At 66.9% G+C, this 21,658-nt stretch overlaps 1 protein-coding gene across 1 annotated transcript; it reads right to left on the reverse strand.

Annotated features, from left to right (window-relative positions):
* Window positions 1–375: 375 nt before the first annotated feature.
* Window positions 376–21,264, reverse strand: EML3 (EMAP like 3; the record flags this gene model as incomplete). The annotated part of the gene is made up of 17 exons (XM_065658113.1): window positions 376–686; window positions 803–933; window positions 1,007–1,105; window positions 1,183–1,270; window positions 1,363–1,460; window positions 1,541–1,629; window positions 3,414–3,481; window positions 6,263–6,316; window positions 6,624–6,755; window positions 6,841–6,966; window positions 11,567–11,718; window positions 15,016–15,139; window positions 15,225–15,359; window positions 16,677–16,772; window positions 18,108–18,218; window positions 20,952–21,021; window positions 21,115–21,264. Coding segments are annotated over 17 exons (1,888 nt in total), but the record flags the coding sequence as incomplete, so codon positions are not given.
* Window positions 21,265–21,658: the final 394 nt, after the last annotated feature.

Below are 21,658 nucleotides of genomic sequence, written 5' to 3' on the forward strand. Positions count from 1 at the left end.
TCGGGAGGCTTCGGCTCGGCTTCGGGTCTCTCCGGAAGAGCCTCGGGTCGCCTCGGCTCGGCTTCGGGCCCTTCCGGAAGAGCCTCGGGAGGCCTCGGCTCGGCTTCGGGCCCCTCCGGAAGAGCTTCGGGAGGCCTCGGCTCGGCTTCGGGTCCCTCCGGAAGAGCCTCGGGTCGCCTCGGCTCGGCTTCGGGTCTCTCCGGAAGAGCCTCGGGAGGCCTCGGCTCGGCTTCGGGCCCCTCCGGAAGAGCCTCGGGCCGCCTCGGCTCGGCTTCGGGCCCTTCCGGAAGGGGCTTCGGCAAGTTCCGCCAGAGCCGAAGCGCTTCGGAAAAAGTGGACGGGGCGGTGGGAACAAACATCGGGCGCGTTCGGCAATTTCCGGCGGGCCCAATCCTGACCCCAGGCTTTATTGGTGCCTCTCACAGTGCAGCATAAAAACGATGGGGGGGGGGGGCCCCCACCTTGGTCCCCAAGAGGATGAGGAAGGGAAGAAGGAAGGGGAATTTTTTTGGGGGGGTTGCTCAGCGCGTGTCGGGGTCCCCCCCGGCGGGGGGCGGCCCCCCCAGCACCCTCCACTGGAACACGCTGGTGTCCTTGCCCCCCAGCGACACGAGGTGCCCGTCGTCGTGGGTGAAGCGCACGTTGGTGACGTGGCTGCCGTGCCCGCCGTACACGTGGCTGGGCGCCTATGGGACAGGGTGGGTGGGGGGGGGGGCGTGAGGGTGAGACACCCCCCCCCCCAAAAAAAAATAAAAAATTAAATTAAATTAAAAAAAAGGGGGGGTCTGCACCCCCAGCCCACCTTGGGGCGCGCGCAGGGGTACTGGAACAGGTGCACTTTGCAGAAGTCGTCGGCCACGGCCACCACGCGCTCGCGGTGCGACCGGCACAGCGAGTTGATGTCGGTGCCGTCCGAGCCGTCGGGCCACACGCCTGGGGGACAGCGGCCACGTCAGGGACGTCCCCGGACGCCCCCCGCCCCGTAAAACCCGACCCCCCCGCTCACCGAAAACGTGGAAGCCCAACACGCAGGTGTAGGACGCCCATTCGCGGTCCCGGCTCTCGAAGCGGTTGCGGAGCAGTTTGCAGCCCCCGGCGACGTCCCCTATGGGGGGGGACACACATAGGGGGGCGGTGAGACCCCCCCCCAGCCCTTGGGGGACCCCCAAGCCCCCAACTCACAATAGAGAATCTCATAGTCCCCCGAGTTGGACATGATGAAGCGCCCGTCCTTGGACCAGTCCAGATGGGTGATGAAGCTGGAGTGGCCCTGTTGGGGACATGGGACACGGCGGGGGGGCGTTGGGGACAGCGGGGGACAGCGGGGACCCCCCCCTGCCCTGGCCCCCCCCCGGTTCTCACCACGCAGCGCCCGAAGCGGGTGAACTTGCGCCCGCCCTCGGCCACGCTGTAGATGTAGATGAAGTTGTCGTGGGAGCCGATGGCCAGGAAGGAACCGTCTGCGGGGACGGGGACACGGAGGGTTGGGGACAGGCTGGGGGGACGCGCGGGGACATGGTTGGGGGGGGTTTGGGCTCACCCGGGGAGAACCGAACCACCGAGAGCTGCTCGTTCCCGTCCGAGCCCCCGGCCAGGGGCTGCTGAGTCTCAGTGTCCAGGGCCAGCCAGCTGCGGGGACACGGGACGTGGGGACGTGGGGACACACGGGGGACGTGGGGACATGGGAATACACAGGGGACATGGGAATACACAGGGGACGTGGGAATACACAGGGGACGTGGGGACATGGTGACACACAGGGGACGTGGGGGACATGGGGGACATGGGGACATGGGGGACATGGGGACATGGGAATACACAGGGGACGTGGGGACATGGGAATACACGGGGGACATGGGGACATGGGGACACACGGGGGACATGGGGGACATGGGGACATGGGGGACATGGGAATACACAGGGGACGTGGGGACATGGGGGACATGGGGGACATGGGAACACACAGGGGACATGGGGGACATGGGAATACGCAGGGGACATGCTGGGGACATGGGGACATGGGAATACACAGGGGACGTGGGGACATGGGAAAATACAGGGGACATATGGGGGACATGGGAACACACAGGGGACATGGGAATACACGGGGGACATGGGGACACACAGGGGACATGGGGACATGGGGGACATGGGAATACACAGGGGACGTGGGGACATGGGGGACTTGGGGCATGGGGGACGTGGGGACATGGGAATACACAGGGGACGTGTGGACATGGGAATATACAGGGGACATATGGGGGACATGTGGGACATGGGAACACACAGGGGACATGGGGACACACAGGGGACGTGGGGACATGGAAACACACGGGGGACGTGGGGGACATGGGGACATGGGGGACATGGGGACATGGGAATACACAGGGGACGTGGGGACATGGGGACACACAGGGGACGTGGGGGACATGGGGACAAGGGGGACATGGGGACACACAGGGGACATGGGAATACACAGGGGACGTGGGGACATGGGGACACACGGGGGACATGGGGACATGGGGGACATGGGAACACACAGGGGACATGGGGGACATGGGAATACGCAGGGGACATGCTGGGGACATGAGGACATGGGGGACATGGGGACATGGGAATACACAGGGGACGTGGGGACATGGGAATATACGGGGGACATGGGGACATGAGAATACACAGGGGACACGGGGACACACAGGGGACATGGGGGACATGGGGAAATGAGAATACACTGGGGACACGGGGACACACAGGGGACATGGGGGACATGAGGACATGGGAATATACAGGGGACATGGGGGACATGGGGGGGACATGGGAATACACAGGGGACACAGGGACATGGGAATATACAGGGGACATGGGGACATGGGAACACACAGGGGACGTGGGGACATGGGAACACACAGGGGACATGGGGGACATGGGGACACGGGAATACACAGGGGACATGGGCACATGGGAATAAACAGGGGACATGTGGGGGACATGGGGACAGCGGGGGCGACCTGGGGACACGGGGGGACATGGGGGAGACGGGAGGGACATGAGGACACGGGAGACATGGGGGGACATGGGGACGCGAGGGTGACATGGCGACATGGGAATACACAGGGGACACGGGGGGACACAGGAACATGGGGGGACATGGGGACACAAGGGTGACATGGCGACATGGGAATACACAGGGGACATGGGGGGACACAGGAACATGGGGGTGAAACGGGGACATGGGGGGGGACATGAGGACACAGGGACATGGGGGGGACATGGGGGACATGGGGGGGACATGAGGACACAGGGACATGGGGGGGACACAGGAGGGCAGGGGTGTGGGGACCCGGGGAGCGCGGGGTCGTTGGGCTGATCCCACCAGCCGCCCCGCCCCCAGTGTCCCCCCCGGTGTCACTCACCGCCCCGTCAGCAGCCCCACGGCCACCACCTGCCCCCCGGGGTGGAAATCGGCGCAGAGCCCCGTGTCCTGCGGGACGGGGGGGTCAGGCCTGGGGGACCCCCCCCAGACCTCCCTGGACTCCCAAACCCCCTGTACCCCAAACCCCTGTACCCCAAACCCCCCCGTACCCCAAACCCCCGTACCCCAAACCCCCGTACCCCAAATCCCCCGTACTCCAAACCCCTGTACCCCAAACCCCCCCGTACCCCAAACCCCTGTACCCCAAACCCCCCCGTACCCCAAATCCCCCGTACCCCAAACCCCTGTACCCCAAACCCCCCCGTACCCCAAATCCCCCGTACTCCAAACCCCTGTACCCCAAACCCCCCTGTACCCCAAACCCCCCGTACCCCCAAACCCCCCCATACCCCAAACCCCTGTACCCCAAACCCCTGTACCCCAAACCCCCCTGTACCCCAAACCCCCCTGTACCCCAAACCCCTGTACCCCAAACCCCTGTACCCCAAACCCCCCTGTACCCCAAACCCCGTACTCCAAACCCCCCTGTATCCCAAACCCCCCATACCCCAAACCCCTGTACCCCAAACCCCCCCGTACCCCAAACCCCCCCGTACCCCAAACCCCTGTACCCCAAACCCCCCGTACCCCAAAACCCCGTACCCCAAACCCCGCACCCCCAGCTCCAGGCTCCAGGCCAGCGTGTGTTCCATCCCGTCCCACAGACAGAACTGCCCCTGTACCCCCATGTACCCCCACACCAGACCCCCCCAGACCCCCCTGTACCCCCAAACCCCCGTACCCCAAACCCGCACCTCCAGCTCCAGGCTCCAGGCCCGCGCGTTTTGTCCCGTCCCACAGGCAGAGCTGCCCCCGTACCCCCATGTACCCCCCCGTACCCCCACACCAGACCCCCCTGTACCCCCAGACCCCCCTGTACCCCCACCCCAGACCCCCCCCAAGCCCCCTGTACCCCCAAACCCCCCGTACCCCCAAACCCCCATACCCCAAACCCGCACCCCCAGCTCCAGGCTCCAGGCCCGCGCGTTTTGTCCCGTCCCACAGGCAGAGCTGCCCCCGTACCCCCATGTACCCCCATGTACCCCCATGTACCCCCACCCCAGACCCCCCCAAACCCCCCTGTACCCCAAACCCCGTACCCCAAACCCCTCACCTCCAGCTCCAGGCTCCAGGCCAGCGTGTGTTCTATCCCGTCCCACAGACAGAACTGCCCCCATAACCCCATGTACCCCCATGTACCCCCATGTACCCCCGTGTACCCCCACCCCAGACCCCCCCCAAACCCCCCTGTACCCCAAACCCCGTACCCCAAACCCCTCACCTCCAGCGCCAGGCTCCAGGCCAGCGTGTGTTCTATCCCGTCCCACAGACAGAACTGCCCCCATAACCCCATGTACCCCCATGTACCCCATGTACCCCCGTGTACCCCCACCCCAGACCCCCCCCAGACCCCCCTGTACCCCCAAACCCCGTACCCCCAACCCCTCACCTCCAGCGCCAGGCTCCAGGCCAGTGCGTGCTCCATCCCGTCCCACAGACAGAGCTGCCCCCGTACCCCCATGTACCCCCACATATCCCCATGTACCCCCACCCCAGATCCCCCCAGACCCCCCTGTACCTCCAGACCCCCCTGTACCCCCACCCCAGCCCCCCCCAGACCCCCCTGTACCCCCAAACCCCCCCGTACCCCAAACCCCTCACCTCCAGCGCCAGGCTCCAGGCCAGCGCATGCTCCATCCCGTCCCACAGACAGAGCTGCCCCCGTACCCCCATGTACCCCCCTGTACCCCCATGTACCACCACCCCAGACCCCCCCAGACCCCCCTGTACCCCCAGACCCCCCTGTACCCCCAAACCCCCGTACCCAACCCCTCACCTCCAGCGCCAGGCTCCAGGCCAGCGCGTGCTCCGTCCCGTCCCACAGACAGAACTGCCCCCGTACCCCCCTGTACTCCCACACCAGACCCCCCCAGACTCCCCTGTACCCCCAGACCCCCATGTACCCCCACACCAGACCCCCCCAAACCCCCAGACCCCCCTGTACCCCCAAACCCCGTACCCCAAACCCGCACCTCCAGCTCCAGGCTCCAGGCCCGTGCGTTTTGTCCCGTCCCACAGGCAGAGCTGCCCCCGTACCCCCATGTACCCCCACGTACCCCCATGTACCACCACCCCAGACCCCCCCAGACCCCCCTGTACCCCCAGACCCCCCTGTACCCCCAAACCCCCGTACCCCAACCCCTCACCCCCAGCTCCAGGCTCCAGGCCAGCGCGTGCTCCGTCCCGTCCCACAGGCAGAGCTGCCCCCGTACCCCCATGTACCCCCACGTATCCCCATGTACCCCCACCCCAGACCCCCCAGACCCCCCTGTACCCCCAGACCCCCCTGTACCCCCAAACCCCCGTACCCCAACCCCTCACCTCCAGCGCCAGGCTCCAGGCCAGCGCGTGCTCCGTCCCGTCCCACAGGCAGAGCTGCCCCCGTACCCCCCTGTACTCCCACAGCAGATCCCCCCAGACCCCCCTGTACCCCCAGACCCCCCTGTACCCCCACCCCAGACCCCCCCCAAGCCCCCTGTACCCCCAAACCCCGTACCCCAACCCGCACCTCCAGCTCCAGGCTCCAGGCCCGTGCGTTTTGTCCCGTCCCACAGACAGAGCTGCCCCCGTACCCCCACGTACCCCCATGTACCCCCATGTACCACCACCCCAGACCCCCCCAGACCCCCCTGTACCCCCAGACCCCCCTGTACTCCCACACCAGACCCCCCCCAGACCTCCCTGTACCCCCAAACCCCCCATACCCCAAACCCCGTACCCAACCCGCACCTCCAGCTCCAGGCTCCAGGCCAGCGCGTGCTCCGTCCCGTCCCACAGGCAGAGCTGCCCCCGTACCCCCATGTACCCCCCTGTACCCCCATGTACCCCCACACCAGACTCCCCTGTACCCCCAGACCCCCCTGTACCCCCACCCCAGACCCCTCTGTACCCCCAAACCCCGTACCCCAAACCCGCACCTCCAGCTCCAGGCTCCAGGCCCGTGCGTTTTGTCCCGTCCCACAGGCAGAGCTGCCCCCGTACCCCCATGTACCCCCATGTACCCCCATGTACCACCACCCCAGACCCCCCCAGACCCCCCTGTACCCCCAGACCCCCCTGTACCCCCAAACCCCGTACCCCAACCCCTCACCTCCAGCGCCAGGCTCCAGGCCAGCGCGTGCTCCGTCCCGTCCCACAGGCAGAGCTGCCGGTCGTGGCCGCAGGTGAGGAACAGGAGGGCGCTGGGGTGGGTGGCCAGGCCCCAAACCTCGTCCGTGTGTCCCTGCGCGACGGACGGACGGACGGACGGGGGTCACGGCCCCGGCCCCATGGCGGGGAGAACCCCCCCCGCCCCCCCAAAAAGCCACCTGCACGATGGGGGTGAAGCCGCCGCTCAGCGTCCCCCGCAGCAGCGCGTTGCGCGTCGTCCCCACCAGCAGCTCGTCCCCCGGCCCCTCGGCGATGGTTCGAACGGCCCCGAAGCGCTCGGGGAGCTGGGGGGAGCGGGGGTCAGGGGGACACCCCAAAACCCGACATCATGGGAACCCCCGCTTGGGGAGCTGGGGGGCAACGGGGGTCAGGGGGCACCCCAAAACCCTGACAGGGGGCACCCCAAAACCCCGACATCATGGGGACCCCCGCTCGGGGAGCTGGGGGCAACGGGGGTCAGGGGGCACCCCAAAACCCGACATCATGGGGACCCCCGCTTGGGGAGCTGGGGGCAGCGGGGGTCAGGGGGCACCCCAAAACCCCAACGTCATGGGGACCCCCGCTCGGGGAGCTGGGGGGCAACGGGGGTCAGGGGGCACCCCAAAACACTGACAGGGGGCACCCCAAAACCCCGACATCATGGGAACCCCCGCTCGGGGAGCTGGGGGGCAACGGAGGTCAGGGGGCACCCCAAAACCCCGACACCATGGGAACCCCCGCTCGGGGAGCTGGGGGGCAACGGGGGTCAGGGGGCACCCCAAAACCCTGACAGGGGGACACCCCAAAACCCCTACACCATAGGAACCCCCGCTCGGGGAGCTGGGGGGCAACGGGGGTCAGGGGACACCCCAAAACCCCAACATCATGGGGACCCCCACCCCGAAGCACTTGAGGAGCTGGGGGGCAAAGGGAGGCACCCCAAAACCCAACATCATGGGGACCCCCGTCCTGATGCACTTGGGGAGCCAAGCATCAGGGGGGCACCCCAAAACCCCGACACCATGGGAACCCCCGCTCGAGGAGCTGGTGGGCAACGGGGGTCAGGGGGCACCCCAAAACCCTGGCAGGGGGGCACCCCAAAACCCCGACACCATGGGAACCCCAATCCTGAAGCACTTGGGGAGCTGGGGGGCAATGGGGGTCAGGGGGGCACCCCAAAACCCTGACACCATGGGAACCCCAATCCTGAAGCACTTGGGGAGCTGGGGGGCAATGGGGGTCGGGGGGCACCCCAAAAACCCAACACCATGGGAACCCCCGCTCGGGGAGCTGGGGGGCAATGGGGGTCAGGGGGGCACCCCAAAACCCAACACCATGGGAACCCCCGCTCGAGGAGCTGGGGGGCAATGGGGGTCAGGGGGGCACCCCAAAAACCGACATCATGGGAACCCCCGCTCGGGGAGCTGGGGGGCAAGGGGGGGTCAGGGGGGCACCCCAAAACACTGACAGGGGGGCACCCCAAAACCCCCACACCATGGGAACCCCAATCCTGAAGCACTTGGGGAGCTGGGGGGCAATGGTGGTCAGGGGGGCACCCCAAAAACCCAACACCATGGGAACCCCCGCTCAAGGAGCTGGGGGGCAATGGGGGTCAGGGGGGCACCCCAAAACCCTGACATCATGGGAACCCCCATCCTGAAGCCCTTGGGGAGCTGGGGGTTGGGGGGGCACCCCAAAAACCCAGCACCATGGGAACCCCCGTCCCGAAGCGCTTGGGGAGCTGGGGGGCAACGGGGGGCAGGGGGGCACCCCAAAACCCAACATCATGGGCACCCCCTCCTGACATTATTGGGGAGCTGAGGAATCAGGGCATGTTTTGGGGAGCAGGACAAGTTTTGGGGGGCTAGACCAGGTTTTGGGGAGCAAGGGAGGCTTTTGGGGACCAGGGCAGGTTTGGGGACCAAGGGGCAGGTTTTGGGGGGCTGGGGCAGGTTCTGGGGACCAGGACACATTTGGGGGAACCACAGCAAGTTGTAGGGGACTGGGGCAGTTTTTGGGGATCCAACCAGGTTGGGGGGGTCTGGGGCAGGTTTTGGGGACCAGAGCAGGTTCTGGGGACCAGGGTGGGTTTTGGGGACCCAGGGCAGGTTTTGGGGAACCAGAGCAGGTTTCGGGGACCCATTGTAGGGTTTGGGGACCCAGGGCAGGTTCTGGGGACCCAGGGCAGGTTTTGGGGTACCCACCCAGGTTTTGGGGGGGTGGTGTCTCTGTGCCAGATTTTGGGGCGCCCACCCAGGTTTTGGGGGGGCGGCGTCTCCGGGGCAGGTTTCGGGGCGCCCCCCGCAGTTTCAGGGCGCCCCCCCCAGGTTTCGGGGCGCCCACCCAGGTTTTGGGGGGCGGTGTCTCCGGGGCAGGTTTCGGGGCGCCCCCCCCAGGTTTTGGGGCACCCCCCAGGTTTTAGGGGGCGGCGTCTCCAGGGCAGGTTTCGGGGCGCCCCCCCCCAGGTTTCGGGGTGCCCCCCCAGGTTTTGGGGGGGGCGATGTCTCTGTGCCAGGTTTTGGAGCGCCCCCCCAGGTTTTGGGGGCTCCCCCCCAGGTTTCAGGGCGCCCCCCCAGGTTTTGGGGGGCAGATCTCCGAGGCAGGTTTCGGGGCGCCCCCCCAGGTTTCGGGGCACCCCCCCAGGTTTTGGGGCACCCCCCCCAGTTTCAGAGCTCCCCCCCAGGTTTCGGGGCGCCCCCCCAGGTTTTGGGGGGGCAGTGTCTCCGGGCAGGTTTCAGGGCGCCCCCCCAGGTTTTGGGGGGGCAGTATCTCCGGGGCAGGTTTTGGGGTGCCCCCCCCCAAGTTTCGGGGCGCCCCCCCCAGGTTTCGGGGCTCCCCCCCAGGTTTCGGGGGGCGGTGTCTCCAGGGCAGGTTTCGGGGCGCCCCCCCCCCCAGTTCAGGGCTCCCCCCCAAGTTTCGGGGCACCCCCCCCCAGTTTCGGGGCTTCCCCCCGGGTTCCGGGGCGCCCCCCCAGGTTTTGGGGGGCAGATCTCCGGGGCAGGTTTCGGGGTGCCCGCCCAGGTTTTGGGGGGGGCAGTGTCTCCGGGCAGGTTTCGGGGCGCCCCCCCAGTTTCAGGGCTCCCCCCCAGGTTCGGGGCGTCCCCCCAGGTTTTGGGAGGCGGTGTCTCCGGGGCAGGTTTTGGGGCACCCCCCGAGGTTTCGGAGGGCGGATCTCCGGGGCAGGTTTCGGGGCGCCCCCCCAGGTTTCGGGGGGCAGATCTCCGGGGCAGGTTTCGGGGCGCCCCCCCCCCAGGTTTTGGGGCGCCCTCCCAGGTTTCGGGGCGCCCCCCCAGATTTTGGGGCACCCCCCAGGTTTTGGGGGGCGGCAGTGTCTCCGGGGCAGGTTTCGGAGCGCCCCCCCAGTTTCAGGGCGCCCCCCAGTTTTGGGGCTCCCCCCCAGGTTTCAGGGGGCGGTGTCTCCGGGGCAGGTTTCGGGGCGCCCCCCCAGGTTTCGGGGCTCCCCCCCGGGTTTCGGGGCGCCCCCCCAGGTTTTGGGGGGCAGATCTCCGGGGCAGGTTTTGGGGCGCCCCCCCAGGTTTCGGGGCTCCTCCCCAGTTTCGGGGCTCCCCCCCGGGTTTCGGGGCGCCCACCCAGGTTTCGGGGCTCCCCCCCAGGTTTCGGGGGGCCGTGTCTCCAGGGCAGGTTTTGAGGCCCCCCCCCCCCAGTTTCAGGGCTCCCCCCCAGGTTTCGGGGCACCCCCCCCAGGTTTCGGGGCCCCCCCCCAGGTTTCGGGGTGCCCCCCCAGGTTTTGGGGCGCCCCCCCAGTTTCGGGGCTCCCCCCCGGGTTTCGGGGCGCCCACCCAGGTTTCGGGGCGCCCACCCAGGTTTTGGGGGGGCAGTGTCTCCGGGCAGGTTTCGGGGCGCCCCCCCAGTTTCAGGGCTCCCCCCCAGGTTTCGGGGCGTCCCCCCAGGTTTTGGGAGGCGGTGTCTCCGGGGCAGGTTTTGGGGCACCCCCCGAGGTTTCGGAGGGCGGATCTCCGGGGCAGGTTTCGGGGCGCCCCCCCAGGTTTCGGGGGGCAGATCTCCGGGGCAGGTTTCGGGGCGCCCCCCCCCCCAGGTTTTGGGGCGCCCTCCCAGGTTTCGGGGCGCCCCCCCAGATTTTGGGGCACCCCCCAGGTTTTGGGGGGCGGCAGTGTCTCCGGGGCAGGTTTCGGAGCGCCCCCCCAGTTTCAGGGCGCCCCCCAGTTTTGGGGCTCCCCCCCAGGTTTCAGGGGGCGGTGTCTCCGGGGCAGGTTTCGGGGCGCCCCCCCAGGTTTCGGGGCTCCCCCCCGGGTTTCGGGGCGCCCCCCCAGGTTTTGGGGGGCAGATCTCCGGGGCAGGTTTTGGGGCGCCCCCCCAGGTTTCGGGGCTCCTCCCCAGTTTCGGGGCTCCCCCCCGGGTTTCGGGGCGCCCACCCAGGTTTCGGGGCTCCCCCCCAGGTTTCGGGGGGCCGTGTCTCCAGGGCAGGTTTTGAGGCCCCCCCCCCCAGTTTCAGGGCTCCCCCCCAGGTTTCGGGGCACCCCCCCCAGGTTTCGGGGCCCCCCCCCAGGTTTCGGGGTGCCCCCCCCAGGTTTTGGGGCGCCCCCCCAGTTTCGGGGCTCCCCCCCGGGTTTCGGGGCGCCCACCCAGGTTTCGGGGCGCCCACCCAGGTTTTGGGGGGGCAGTGTCTCCGGGCAGGTTTCGGGGTGCCCCCCCAGTTTCAGGGCTCCCCCCCAGGTTTCGGGGCGTCCCCCAGGTTTTGGGAGGCGGTGTCTCCGGGGCAGGTTTCGGGGCGCCCCCCCCAGTTTCAGGGCGCCCCCCAGGTTTCGGGGCTCCCCCCCAGGTTTCGGGGCACCCCCCCAGGTTTCGGGGGGCGGTGTCTCCGGGGCAGGTTTCGGGGTGCCCCCCCAGGTTTCGGGGCTCCCCCCCGGGTTTCGGGGCGCCCACCTCGGCGTGCTGCAGCGGGGCGAGCGCGGGGCTCCAGCGGACGAGGCGCCGATCCTTCCCGCCGCCGCTCAGCACCGAGCCGTCGCGCCGGCGGCACAGGGCGAACACGCTGCCCTCGTGCGCCCGCGTCTGCTGCCCGATCTGGAACGACTCTGCGGGGCCGGCTCAGCGCCGCGGCCCCCCCAGATCCCGCCACGGCCCCCGGGGTCCCCCCCATATCGGGTCCCCCCGGCTCCCTAAGCAAGGGGGGGCAGGGGGCACCCCAAAACCCCAATGTCATGGGCACCCCGTCCTGATGCTCTTGGGGAAGTGGGGGGCACCCCAAAACCCCAATGTCATGGGCACCCCGTCCTGATGCTCTTGGGGAAGTGGGGGGCACCCCAAAACCCCAATGTCATGGGCACCCCGTCCTGATGCTCTTGGGGAAGTGGGGGGCACCCCAAAACCCCATGTCATGGGCACCCCGTCCTGATGCTCTTGGGGAAGTGGGGGGCACCCCAAAACCCAATGTCATGGGCACCCCGTCCTGATGCTCTTGGGGAAGTGGGGGGCACCCCAAAAACCCAATGTCATGGGCACCCCATCCTGATGCCCTTGGGGAATTGGGGGGCAGGGGGCACCCCAAAACCCAACAGGATGGGCACCCCATCCTGAAGTTATTGGGGAGCTGGGGGGCAGGGGGCACCCCAAAACCCCAATATCATGGACACCCCATCCTGAAGTTATTGGGGAGCTGGGGGGCAGGGGTCACCCCAAAACCCCAATATCATGGGCACCCCGTCCTAAAGTTATTGGGGAGCTGGGGGGCAATGGGGGGTCAGGGGAGCACCCCAATATCATGGGCACCCCATCCTGAAGCTCTTGGGGAATTGGGGGACACCCCAAAACCCCAATGCCATGGGCAGCCCATCCTGAAGTTATTAGGGAATTGGAGGGCAGGGGACACCCCAAAACCCCAATGTCATGGGCACCCCGTCCTGATGCTCTTGGGGAATTGGGGGACACCCCAAAACCCCAACATCAGAGTCACTCCATCCTGAAGCTCTTGGGGAATTGGGGGGCAGGGGACACCCCAAAACCCCAACACCATGGGCACCCCATCCTGAAGTTATTGGGGAATTGGGGGACACCCCAAAACCCCAGTGTCATGGGCACCCCATCCTGATGCCCTTGGGGAATTGGGGGGCAGGGGACACCCCAAAACCCCAATGTCATGGGCACCCCATCCTGAAGCTCTTGGGTAGCTGGGGATCAGGGGGTCACCCCAAAACCCCAACACCATGGGCACCCCATCCTGAAGTTATTGGGGAGCTGGGGGTCAGGGAGGCACCCCAATATCATGGGCACCCCATCCTGATGCTCTTGGGGAATTGGGGGACACCCCAAAACCCCAACACCATGGGCACCCCATCCTGAAGTTATTGGGGAGCTGGGGGGCAAGGGGGAGTCAGGGGGGCACCCCAATATCATGGGCACCCCATCCTGAAACTCTTGGGGAATTGGAGGACACCCCAAAACCCCAATGTCATGGGCACCCCATCCTGATGCCCTTGGGGAATTGGGGGGCAGGGGACACCCCAAAACCCCAACACCATGGGCACCCCATCCTGAAGTTATTGGGGGGCAGGGGTCACCCCAAAACCCCAATATCATGGGCACCCCATCCTGAAGTTATTGGGGAGCTGGGGGTCAGGGAGGCACCCCAATATCATGGGCACCCCATCCTGATGCTCTTGGGGAATTGGGGGACACCCCAAAACCCCAATGTCATGGGCACCCCATCCTGAAGTTATTGGGGAGCTGGGGGGCAAGGGGGAGTCAGGGGGGCACCCCAATATCATGGGCACCCCATCCTGAAACTCTTGGGGAATTGGGGGACACGCCAAAACCCCAATGTCATGGGCACCCCATCCTGATGCCCTTGGGGAATTGGGGGGCAGGGGACACCCCAAAACCCCAACACCATGGGCACCCCGTCCTGAAGTTATTGGGGAGCTGGGGGGCAGGGGGCACCCCAAAACCCCAATATCAGAGTCACTCCATCCTGAAGCTCTTGGGCAATTGGGGGGCAGGGGACACCCCAAAACCCCAATGTCATGGGCACCCCATCCTGAAGCTCTTGGGTAGCTGGGGATCAGGGGGTCACCCCAAAACCCCAATGTCATGGGCACCCCGTCCTGAAGTTATTGGGGAGCTGGGGGGCAATGGGGAGTCAGGGGGGCACCCCAACACCATGGTCACCCCATCCCGAAGTTATTGGGGAGCTGGGGGGCAATGGGGGGTCAGGGGAGCACCCCAATATTATGGGCACCCCATCCTGATGCTCTTGGGGAATTGGGGGGCAGGGGGACACCCCAAAACCCCAACGTAATGGGCACCCCATCCCGAAGTTATTGGGGAGCTGGGGGGCAGGGGACACCCCAAAACCCCAACACCATGGGCACCCCATCCCGAAGCTCTTGGGGAATTGGGGGGCAGGGGACACCCCAAAACCCAATATCATGGGCACCCCGTCCTGAATTATTGGGGAGCTGCGGGGCAATGGGGGGTCAGGGGAGCACCCCAATATCATGGGCACCCCATCCTGATGCTCTTGGGGAATTGGGGGGCAGGGGACACCCCAAAACCCCAACACCATGGGCACCCCATCCTGAAGTTATTGGGGAGCTGGGGGTCAGGGAGGCACCCCAATATCATGGGCACCCCATCCTGATGCTCTTGGGGAATTGGGGGACAACCCAAAACCCCAGTGTCATGGGCACCCCATCCTGAAGCTCTTGGGGAGCTGGGGGGCAAGGGGGAGTCAGGGGGGCACCCCAATATCATGGGCATCCCATCCTGAAGCTCTTGGGGAGCTGGGGGGCAGGGGACACCCCAAAACCCCAATGTCATGGGCACCCCGTCCTGAAGTTATTGGGGAGCTGGGGGGCAATGGGGAGTCAGGGGGGCACCCCAACACCATGGGCACCCCGTCCTGAAGTTATTGGGGAGCTGGGGGGCAATGGGGGGTCAGGGGAGCACCCCAATATTATGGGCACCCCATCCTGATGCTCTTGGGGAATTGGGGAGCAGGGGACACCCCAAAACCCCAATATCAGAGTCACTCCATCCTGAAGCTCTTGGGGAACTGGGGGGCAGGGGGACACCCCAAAACCCCAATGTCATGGGCACTCCATCCTGAAGCTCTTGGGTAGCTGGGGATCAGGGGGTCACCCCAAAACCCCAACACCATGGGCACCCCATCCTGAAGTTATTGGGGAGCTGGGGGGCAATAGGGGGGTCAGGGGAGCACCCCAATATTATGGGCACCCCATCCTGATGCTCTTGGGGAATTGGGGGGCAGGGGACACCCCAAAACCCAACACCATGGGCACCCCATCCCGAAACTCTTGGGGCACTGGGGGGCCGGGGCACCCCAAACCCTCTCCCCGGCGCTCCGGGTCGCGCACCTTTGCCGCTCTTGCCGACGGCGCCGCGGGTCCAGGTCAGGATGTTCCCCTCGGAGTCGCCCGTCAGCACGTCGCCGGCGGCGTCGAAGACGAAGCACTGGATGAACTTGGGCTTCTTGTATTTCTGCAACGGGGCAAGCGGTGGCGCCGGGCTGGCGGGGGGGGCGCGCGCAGCAGCCTCGGCACCCCAAAAACCCTCCGCGGCTCACCCCAAAAATGCCCTGCTTCTTGGTGAGCGCGGCGCCGCTCCACGTCCAGAAGTAGACGTGGGATTTGCCGCTGCTGATGATGCTGCTGGTGTCCTGGGGGTTGAACTCCACCGACAGCACCGACTCGTTCGTGCTCTGCCCGGAAAAAAGGGGGGGTCCCCACAAAGGGTCGTGGGGAGCGGGGCGGGTTGTGGGGAGCGGGGCGGGTTTTGGGGAGCGGGGCAGGTTGTGGGGAACGGGGCAGGTTTTGGGGTGCGGGGCGGGTTTTGGGGTGCAGGGCAGGTTTTGGGGAGCGGGGCAGGTTTTGGGGTGCAGGGCGGGTTTTGGGGTGCAGGGCAGGTTTTGGGGCGCGGGGCGGGTTTTGGGGAGTGGGGCGGGTTTTGGGGTGCGGGGGAGGTTTTGGGGAGCGGGGCGGGTTTTGGGGCACAGGGCAGGTTTTGGGGAGTGAGGTGGGTTTTGGGGAGCGGGGCAGGTTTTGGGGTGCAGGGCAGGTTTTGGGGAGCGGGGCAGGTTTTGGGGTGCGGGGCGGGTTTTGGGGCGTGGGGCGGGTTTTGGGGTGCAGGGCGGGTTTTGGGGCACAGGGCAGGTTTTGGGCACAGGGCGGGTTTTGGGGAGCAGGGTGGGTTTTGGGGAGCGGGGCAGGTTTTGGGGTGTGGGGCAGGTTTTGGGGAGCGGGTTTTGGGGTGCAGGGCAGGTTTTGGGGAGCGGGGCAGGTTTTGGGGTGCGGGGCGGGTTGTGGGGAGCGGGGCAGGTTTTGGGGTGCGGGGCGGGTTTTGGGGTGCAGGGCAGGTTTTGGGGAGCAGGGCAGGTTTTGGGGTGCGGGGCGGGTTGTGGGGAGCGGGGCGGGTTTTGGGGCGCGGGGCGGGTTTTGGGGTGCGGGGCGGGTTTTGGGGCGCGGGGCGGGTTTTGGGGTGTGGGGCAGGTTTGGGGGCGCGGGGTGGGTTTTGGGGTGCAGGGCGGGTTTTGGGCACAGGGCGGGTTTTGGGGAGCGGGGCAGGTTTTGGGGTGCGGGGCGGGTTTTGGGGAGCGGGGCAGGTTTTGGGGTGCGGGGCAGGTTTTGGGGCGCGGGGCAGGTTTTGGGGTGCGAGGGAGGTTTTGGGGTGCGGAGCAGGTTTTGGGGCACGGGGCGGGTTGTGGGGAGCGGGGCGGGTTTTTGGGGTGCGGGGCAGGTTTTGGGGCGCGGGGCAGGTTTTGGGGAGCGGGGCAGGTTTTGGGGAGCGGGGCGGGTTTTGGGGTGTGGGGCGGGTTTTGGGGAGCGGGGTGGGTTTTAGGGAGCAGGGCAGGTTTTGGGGAGCGGGGCGGGTTTTGGGGTGCGGGGCAGGCTTTGGGGTGCGGGGCGGTTTTGGGGCGCGGGGTGGGTTTTGGGGCGCGGGGCAGGTTTTGGGGTGCGGGGCAGGTTTGGGGGCGCGGGGCGGGTTTTGGGGTGCGGGGCGGGTTTCGGGGCGCCCTCACCTTCGCCTCGGCCAGCTTGGCGCCGCGGGCGCAGTCCCACACCGACATCATGTGCTCGTTGGAGTCGTCCACCACGCACAGGAAGGCGCCTTGGTCCTGGGGGGGACGGGGTGACGGGGGGACACGGGGGGACACGGGGGGACACGGGGACATGGGGGGACGGGGGACGTGGGGTGATGGGGGGACATGGGGGGATGGGGGGACACGGGGACATGGGGGGACATGGGGACATGGGGGGACATGGGGGGACATGGGGACGTGGGGACGGGGGGACGAGGGGACACGGGGGGACAGGGGGGGACACAGGGGGACACGGGGACATGGGGGGACATGGGGACATGGGGATGGGGGGACACGGGGGGACACGGGGACATGGGGGTGTGGGGACGTGGGGACAGGAGGACACGGGGGGACACGGGGACGCGGCGTGACAGGGGGACACGGGGACATGGGGGGACACAGGGTGATGGGGGGACGCGGGGACACGGGGGGACATGGGGGGACATGGGGACGTGGGGACGGGAGGACACGAGAGGACACGGGGAGACAGGGCGACAGGGGGACAAGGGGGGACAGGGGGACGCGGGGTGATGGGGGGACACGGGGTGACAGGGGGACGCGAGGACACGGGGGGACAGGGGGACACGGGGACATGGGGTGACAGGGGGACATGGGGGGACACAGGATGACGCGGGGGGACGGGGGGACACAGGGGGACAGGGGGATGGGGGGTGACGGGGGGATGGAGTGACAGGGGGACGTGGGGGGACAGGGGGGATGGGGGGACGCAGGGGGGGACGGGGGGACACGGCGGGGGATGGGGGGACATGGGGGGACACGGGGGGACACGGGGACACGGGGGGACACGGGGACATGGGGACACGGGGGGACGGGAAGGGACAGGGGGACGCGGGGTGATGGGGGGACACGGGGGGATGGGGGGACACGGGGGGACACGGGGACATGGGGGGACGTGGGGACACGAGGGGACACGGGGGACACAGGGACACGGGGGGACACGGGGACACGGGGGGACACGGGGACACAGGGGGACACGGGGGGACATGGGGACACGGGGACATGGGGAGATGGGGGGACGGGAAGGGACAGGGGGACGTGGGGTGATGGGGGGACATGGGAGGATGGGGGGACACGGGGGGACACGGGGACACGGGGGGGACACGGGGACATGGGGACACGGGGGGACGGGAAGGGACAGGGGGACGCGGGGTGATGGGGGGACATGGGAGGATGGGGGGACACGGGGGGACACGGGGACACGGGGGGACGTGGGGACATGGGGACACGGGGGGACACGAGGGGATGCGGGGGGACACAGAGACACAGGGGGACATGGGGACACAGGGACACGGGGACACAGGGGGACACGGGACGCGGGGACACGGGGGGACAGGCGCGGGACGGACTCACGGCGGAGGAGAAGGCCAGGGAGCCCACGCCGCGCTCGAAGCTGCCGAGCCCGACCTGCTGCAGCGTCTGGAGCGTCGACGAGTCCCAGATGTGAACGACGGGCGGCAGCGGCTGCGGGGACACGGGGGACACCGGGGGACACGGGGGGCATTGGGGGACACGGCGGGTATGGGGGGCATTGGGGACATGGGGGGCATGGGGGGCATGGGGGGACATGGGGGACACGGGGGGCACAGGGGGCATGTGGGACATGGGGGACATGGGGGGACATGGGGGGCATGGGGGACATGGGGGACATGGGGGACATGGGGGGACATGGGGGACACGGGGGGCACGGGGGCATGTGGGACATGGGGGACATGGGGGGACATGGGGGGCATGGGGGACATGGGGGACATGGGGGGACATGGGGGGACACGGGGGACACGGGGGCATGGGGGACACGGGGGGCATGGGGGGCATGGGGGACATGGGGGGACATGGGGGGCATAGGGGGCATGGGGGACATGGGGGGACATGGGGGACACGGGGGACACGGGGGACATGGGGGACACGGGGGGCATGGGGGACATGGGGGGGTATGAGGGACATGGGGGGACATGGGGGACACGGGGGCATGGGGACACGGGGGGCATGGGGGGCATGGGGGACATGGGGGGACATGGGGGGCATGGGGGGCATGGGGGGACACGGGAGACATGGGGGGACATGGGGGTCACGGGGGGCATGGGGGACATGGGGGGACATGGGGGTCACGGGGGGCATGGGGGACATGGGGGGCATGGGGGGCATGGGGGACATGGGGGGACATGGGGGACACAGGGGACACGGGGGACATGGGGGACACGGGGGGCATGGGGGACATGGGGGGGTATGAGGGACATGGGGGGACATGGGGGACACGGGGGACACGGGGGCATGGGGGACACGGGGGGCATGGGGGGCATGGGGGACATGGGGGGACATGGGGGGCATGGGGGGCATGGGGGACATGGGGGGACATAGGGGCATGGGGGGCATGGGGGGACACGGGAGACATGGGGGGACATGGGGGACACAGGGGGCATGGGGGACATGGTGGGGTATGGGAGACATGGGGGACATGGGGGACATGGGGGACATGGGGACATGGGGGACATGAGGGGACATGGGGGGACATGGGGGACATGGGGGACATGAGGGGACATGGGGACATGGGGGGACATGGGAGACATGGGAGACACGGGGGACATGGGAGACATGGGGGACACAGGGGGACACGAGGGGACACGGGGGGGTCCATCCCCATCTTGGCCTTGTCCCCAAGCCAGCCGTGTCCCTCTCCTATTTGCATCCCATCCCATCCTCACCTTCATCTTCATCCCACGCTCATCCCCCATCCGCGTCTTTGCCTGCATCCCATCCCGCTCCATCCTCATCCCATTCCATCCCCATCCTCATCCTCATCTTCATCCCATTCCCACCCTCATCTTCATTCCATCCTCATCCATTCTCATCCTCATCCCCATCCCCATCTTCATCTTCATCCCCATTCCCATCCCATCCCCACCCTCATCCCATTCCCATCCTCATCCTCATCCCATTCCCATCCTCACTCTCATCCTCTTCTTCATCCCATCCCATTCTCATTCTCATTTTCATCTTCATCCCATTCCATCTCCATCCTCATCTTCATCCCATCCCCCATTCCATCCACATCCTAACCTCATCTTCATCCCATTCCCATTCTATCCCCATCCTCATCTTCATCCCATCCCATCCTCATCTTCATCCCCTTTCCCATTCCATCCCCATCCCACCCTCCATCCTCATCCCATTCCCATTCCATCCCCATCCCATCCTCATCTTCATCCCATTCCCATTCCATCCCCATCCTAATCCTCATCCTCATCCCATTCCCATCCTCATCTTCATCCCATTCCCACCTTCATCTTCATCCCATTCCCATTCCATCCCCATTCCCATCCTCATCTTCATCCCATTCCCATTCCATCCCCATCCCGTCCTCGTCTTCATCCCATTCCCATCCTCATCTTCATCCCATTCCCATTCCATCCCCGTCCCATCCTCGTCTTCATCCCATTCCCATCCCATCCCATCCTCATCTTCATCCTCATCCTCTCACCCCCATCCCATCCTCATCTCCACCCCATCCCATCCTCATCTTCATCCCATTCCCATTCCATCCCCATCCCGTCCTCATCTTCATCCCATTCCCATTCCATCCCCCATCCCATTCTCATCCTCATCCCATTCCCATCCTCGTCTTCATCCCATTCCCATTCCATCCCCATCCCATCCTCATCTTCATCCCATTCCCATCCTCATCTTCATCCCATGCCCACCCTCATCTTCATCCCATTCCATTCCATCCCCATCCCGTCCTCGTCTTCATCCCATCCATTCCATCCCCATCCTAATCCTCATCCTCATCCCATTCCCATCCTCATCTTCACCCCATTCCCATCCCATCCCCATCCTCACCTCCATCCTCATCTCCACCCCATCCCATCCTCATCTTCATCCCATTCCCATCCTCATCTTCATCCCATTCCCATTCCATCCCCATCCCGTCCTCATCTTCATCCCATTCCCATTCCATCCCCATCCCATCCTCATCCTCATCCCATTCCCATCCTCGTCTTCATCCCATTCCCATCCCATCCCCATCCTCACCTTCATCCTCATCCTCACCCCCATCCCATCCTCATCTCCACCCCATCCCATCCTCACCTTCACCCCATTCCCATCCCATCCCCATCCTCACCTCCATCCTCATCCCCACCCCATCCCATCCTCATCTTCATCCCCACGCCACCCTCCTCCTCCTCCTCCTCCCGGTACCTTCCCATCCTTGTCCACTCCGGCCGCCTGCCCGGTGGCCACGCGGAGCCGGTCGGGGTGCACGGCCAGGCTGCGGTATGGCGGGGGGACAGTGCGGTGAGCGGGGGGGGGGCGCGGCGCGGCGTCCCCGTCCCCCCCCAACCCGCCCCAGCCCGGGGCTCACCAGCGCACGCAGTCGCTGTGGCGCAGGTAGTGGCGCTGCCGCCGCCGCCCCACGTGCAGCAGGACCACGACGCAGGCGATGAAGTAGACGAGCTCGCCCGAGGCCAGCACGTGCAGGTTGGAGCGGCTGTCGCGGCCGCGGTACCCGTAGCTGCCACCGTCAAGGGGGACAACGGGGACAGGGATGGGGACACCCAAGAAGGATGGGGATGGGGATGGGGACAAGATGGGGACACCCCGAGAAGGATGGGGACAAGATGGGGACACCCCAAGAGGGGCAACAGGGACAGGGATGGGGACACCCAGAGAGGGATGGGGACAGCGATGGGGACAAGATGGGGACACCCCGAGGAGGATGGGGACAAGATGGGGACACCCCAAGAGGGGCAACGGGGACAGGGATGGGGACACCCAAGAAGGATGGGGACAGGGATGGGGACACCCAGAGAGGGATGGGGATGGGGTTGGGGACACCCCAAGAGGGATGGGGACGGGGATGGGGACAAGATGGGGACACCCCAAGAGGGGCAACGGGGACAGGGATG

The sequence above is a fragment of the Caloenas nicobarica genome, unplaced genomic scaffold, assembly GCF_036013445.1.
Source record: "Caloenas nicobarica isolate bCalNic1 unplaced genomic scaffold, bCalNic1.hap1 Scaffold_560, whole genome shotgun sequence".
In the NCBI taxonomy this organism is placed as follows: Eukaryota; Metazoa; Chordata; class Aves; order Columbiformes; family Columbidae; genus Caloenas; species Caloenas nicobarica.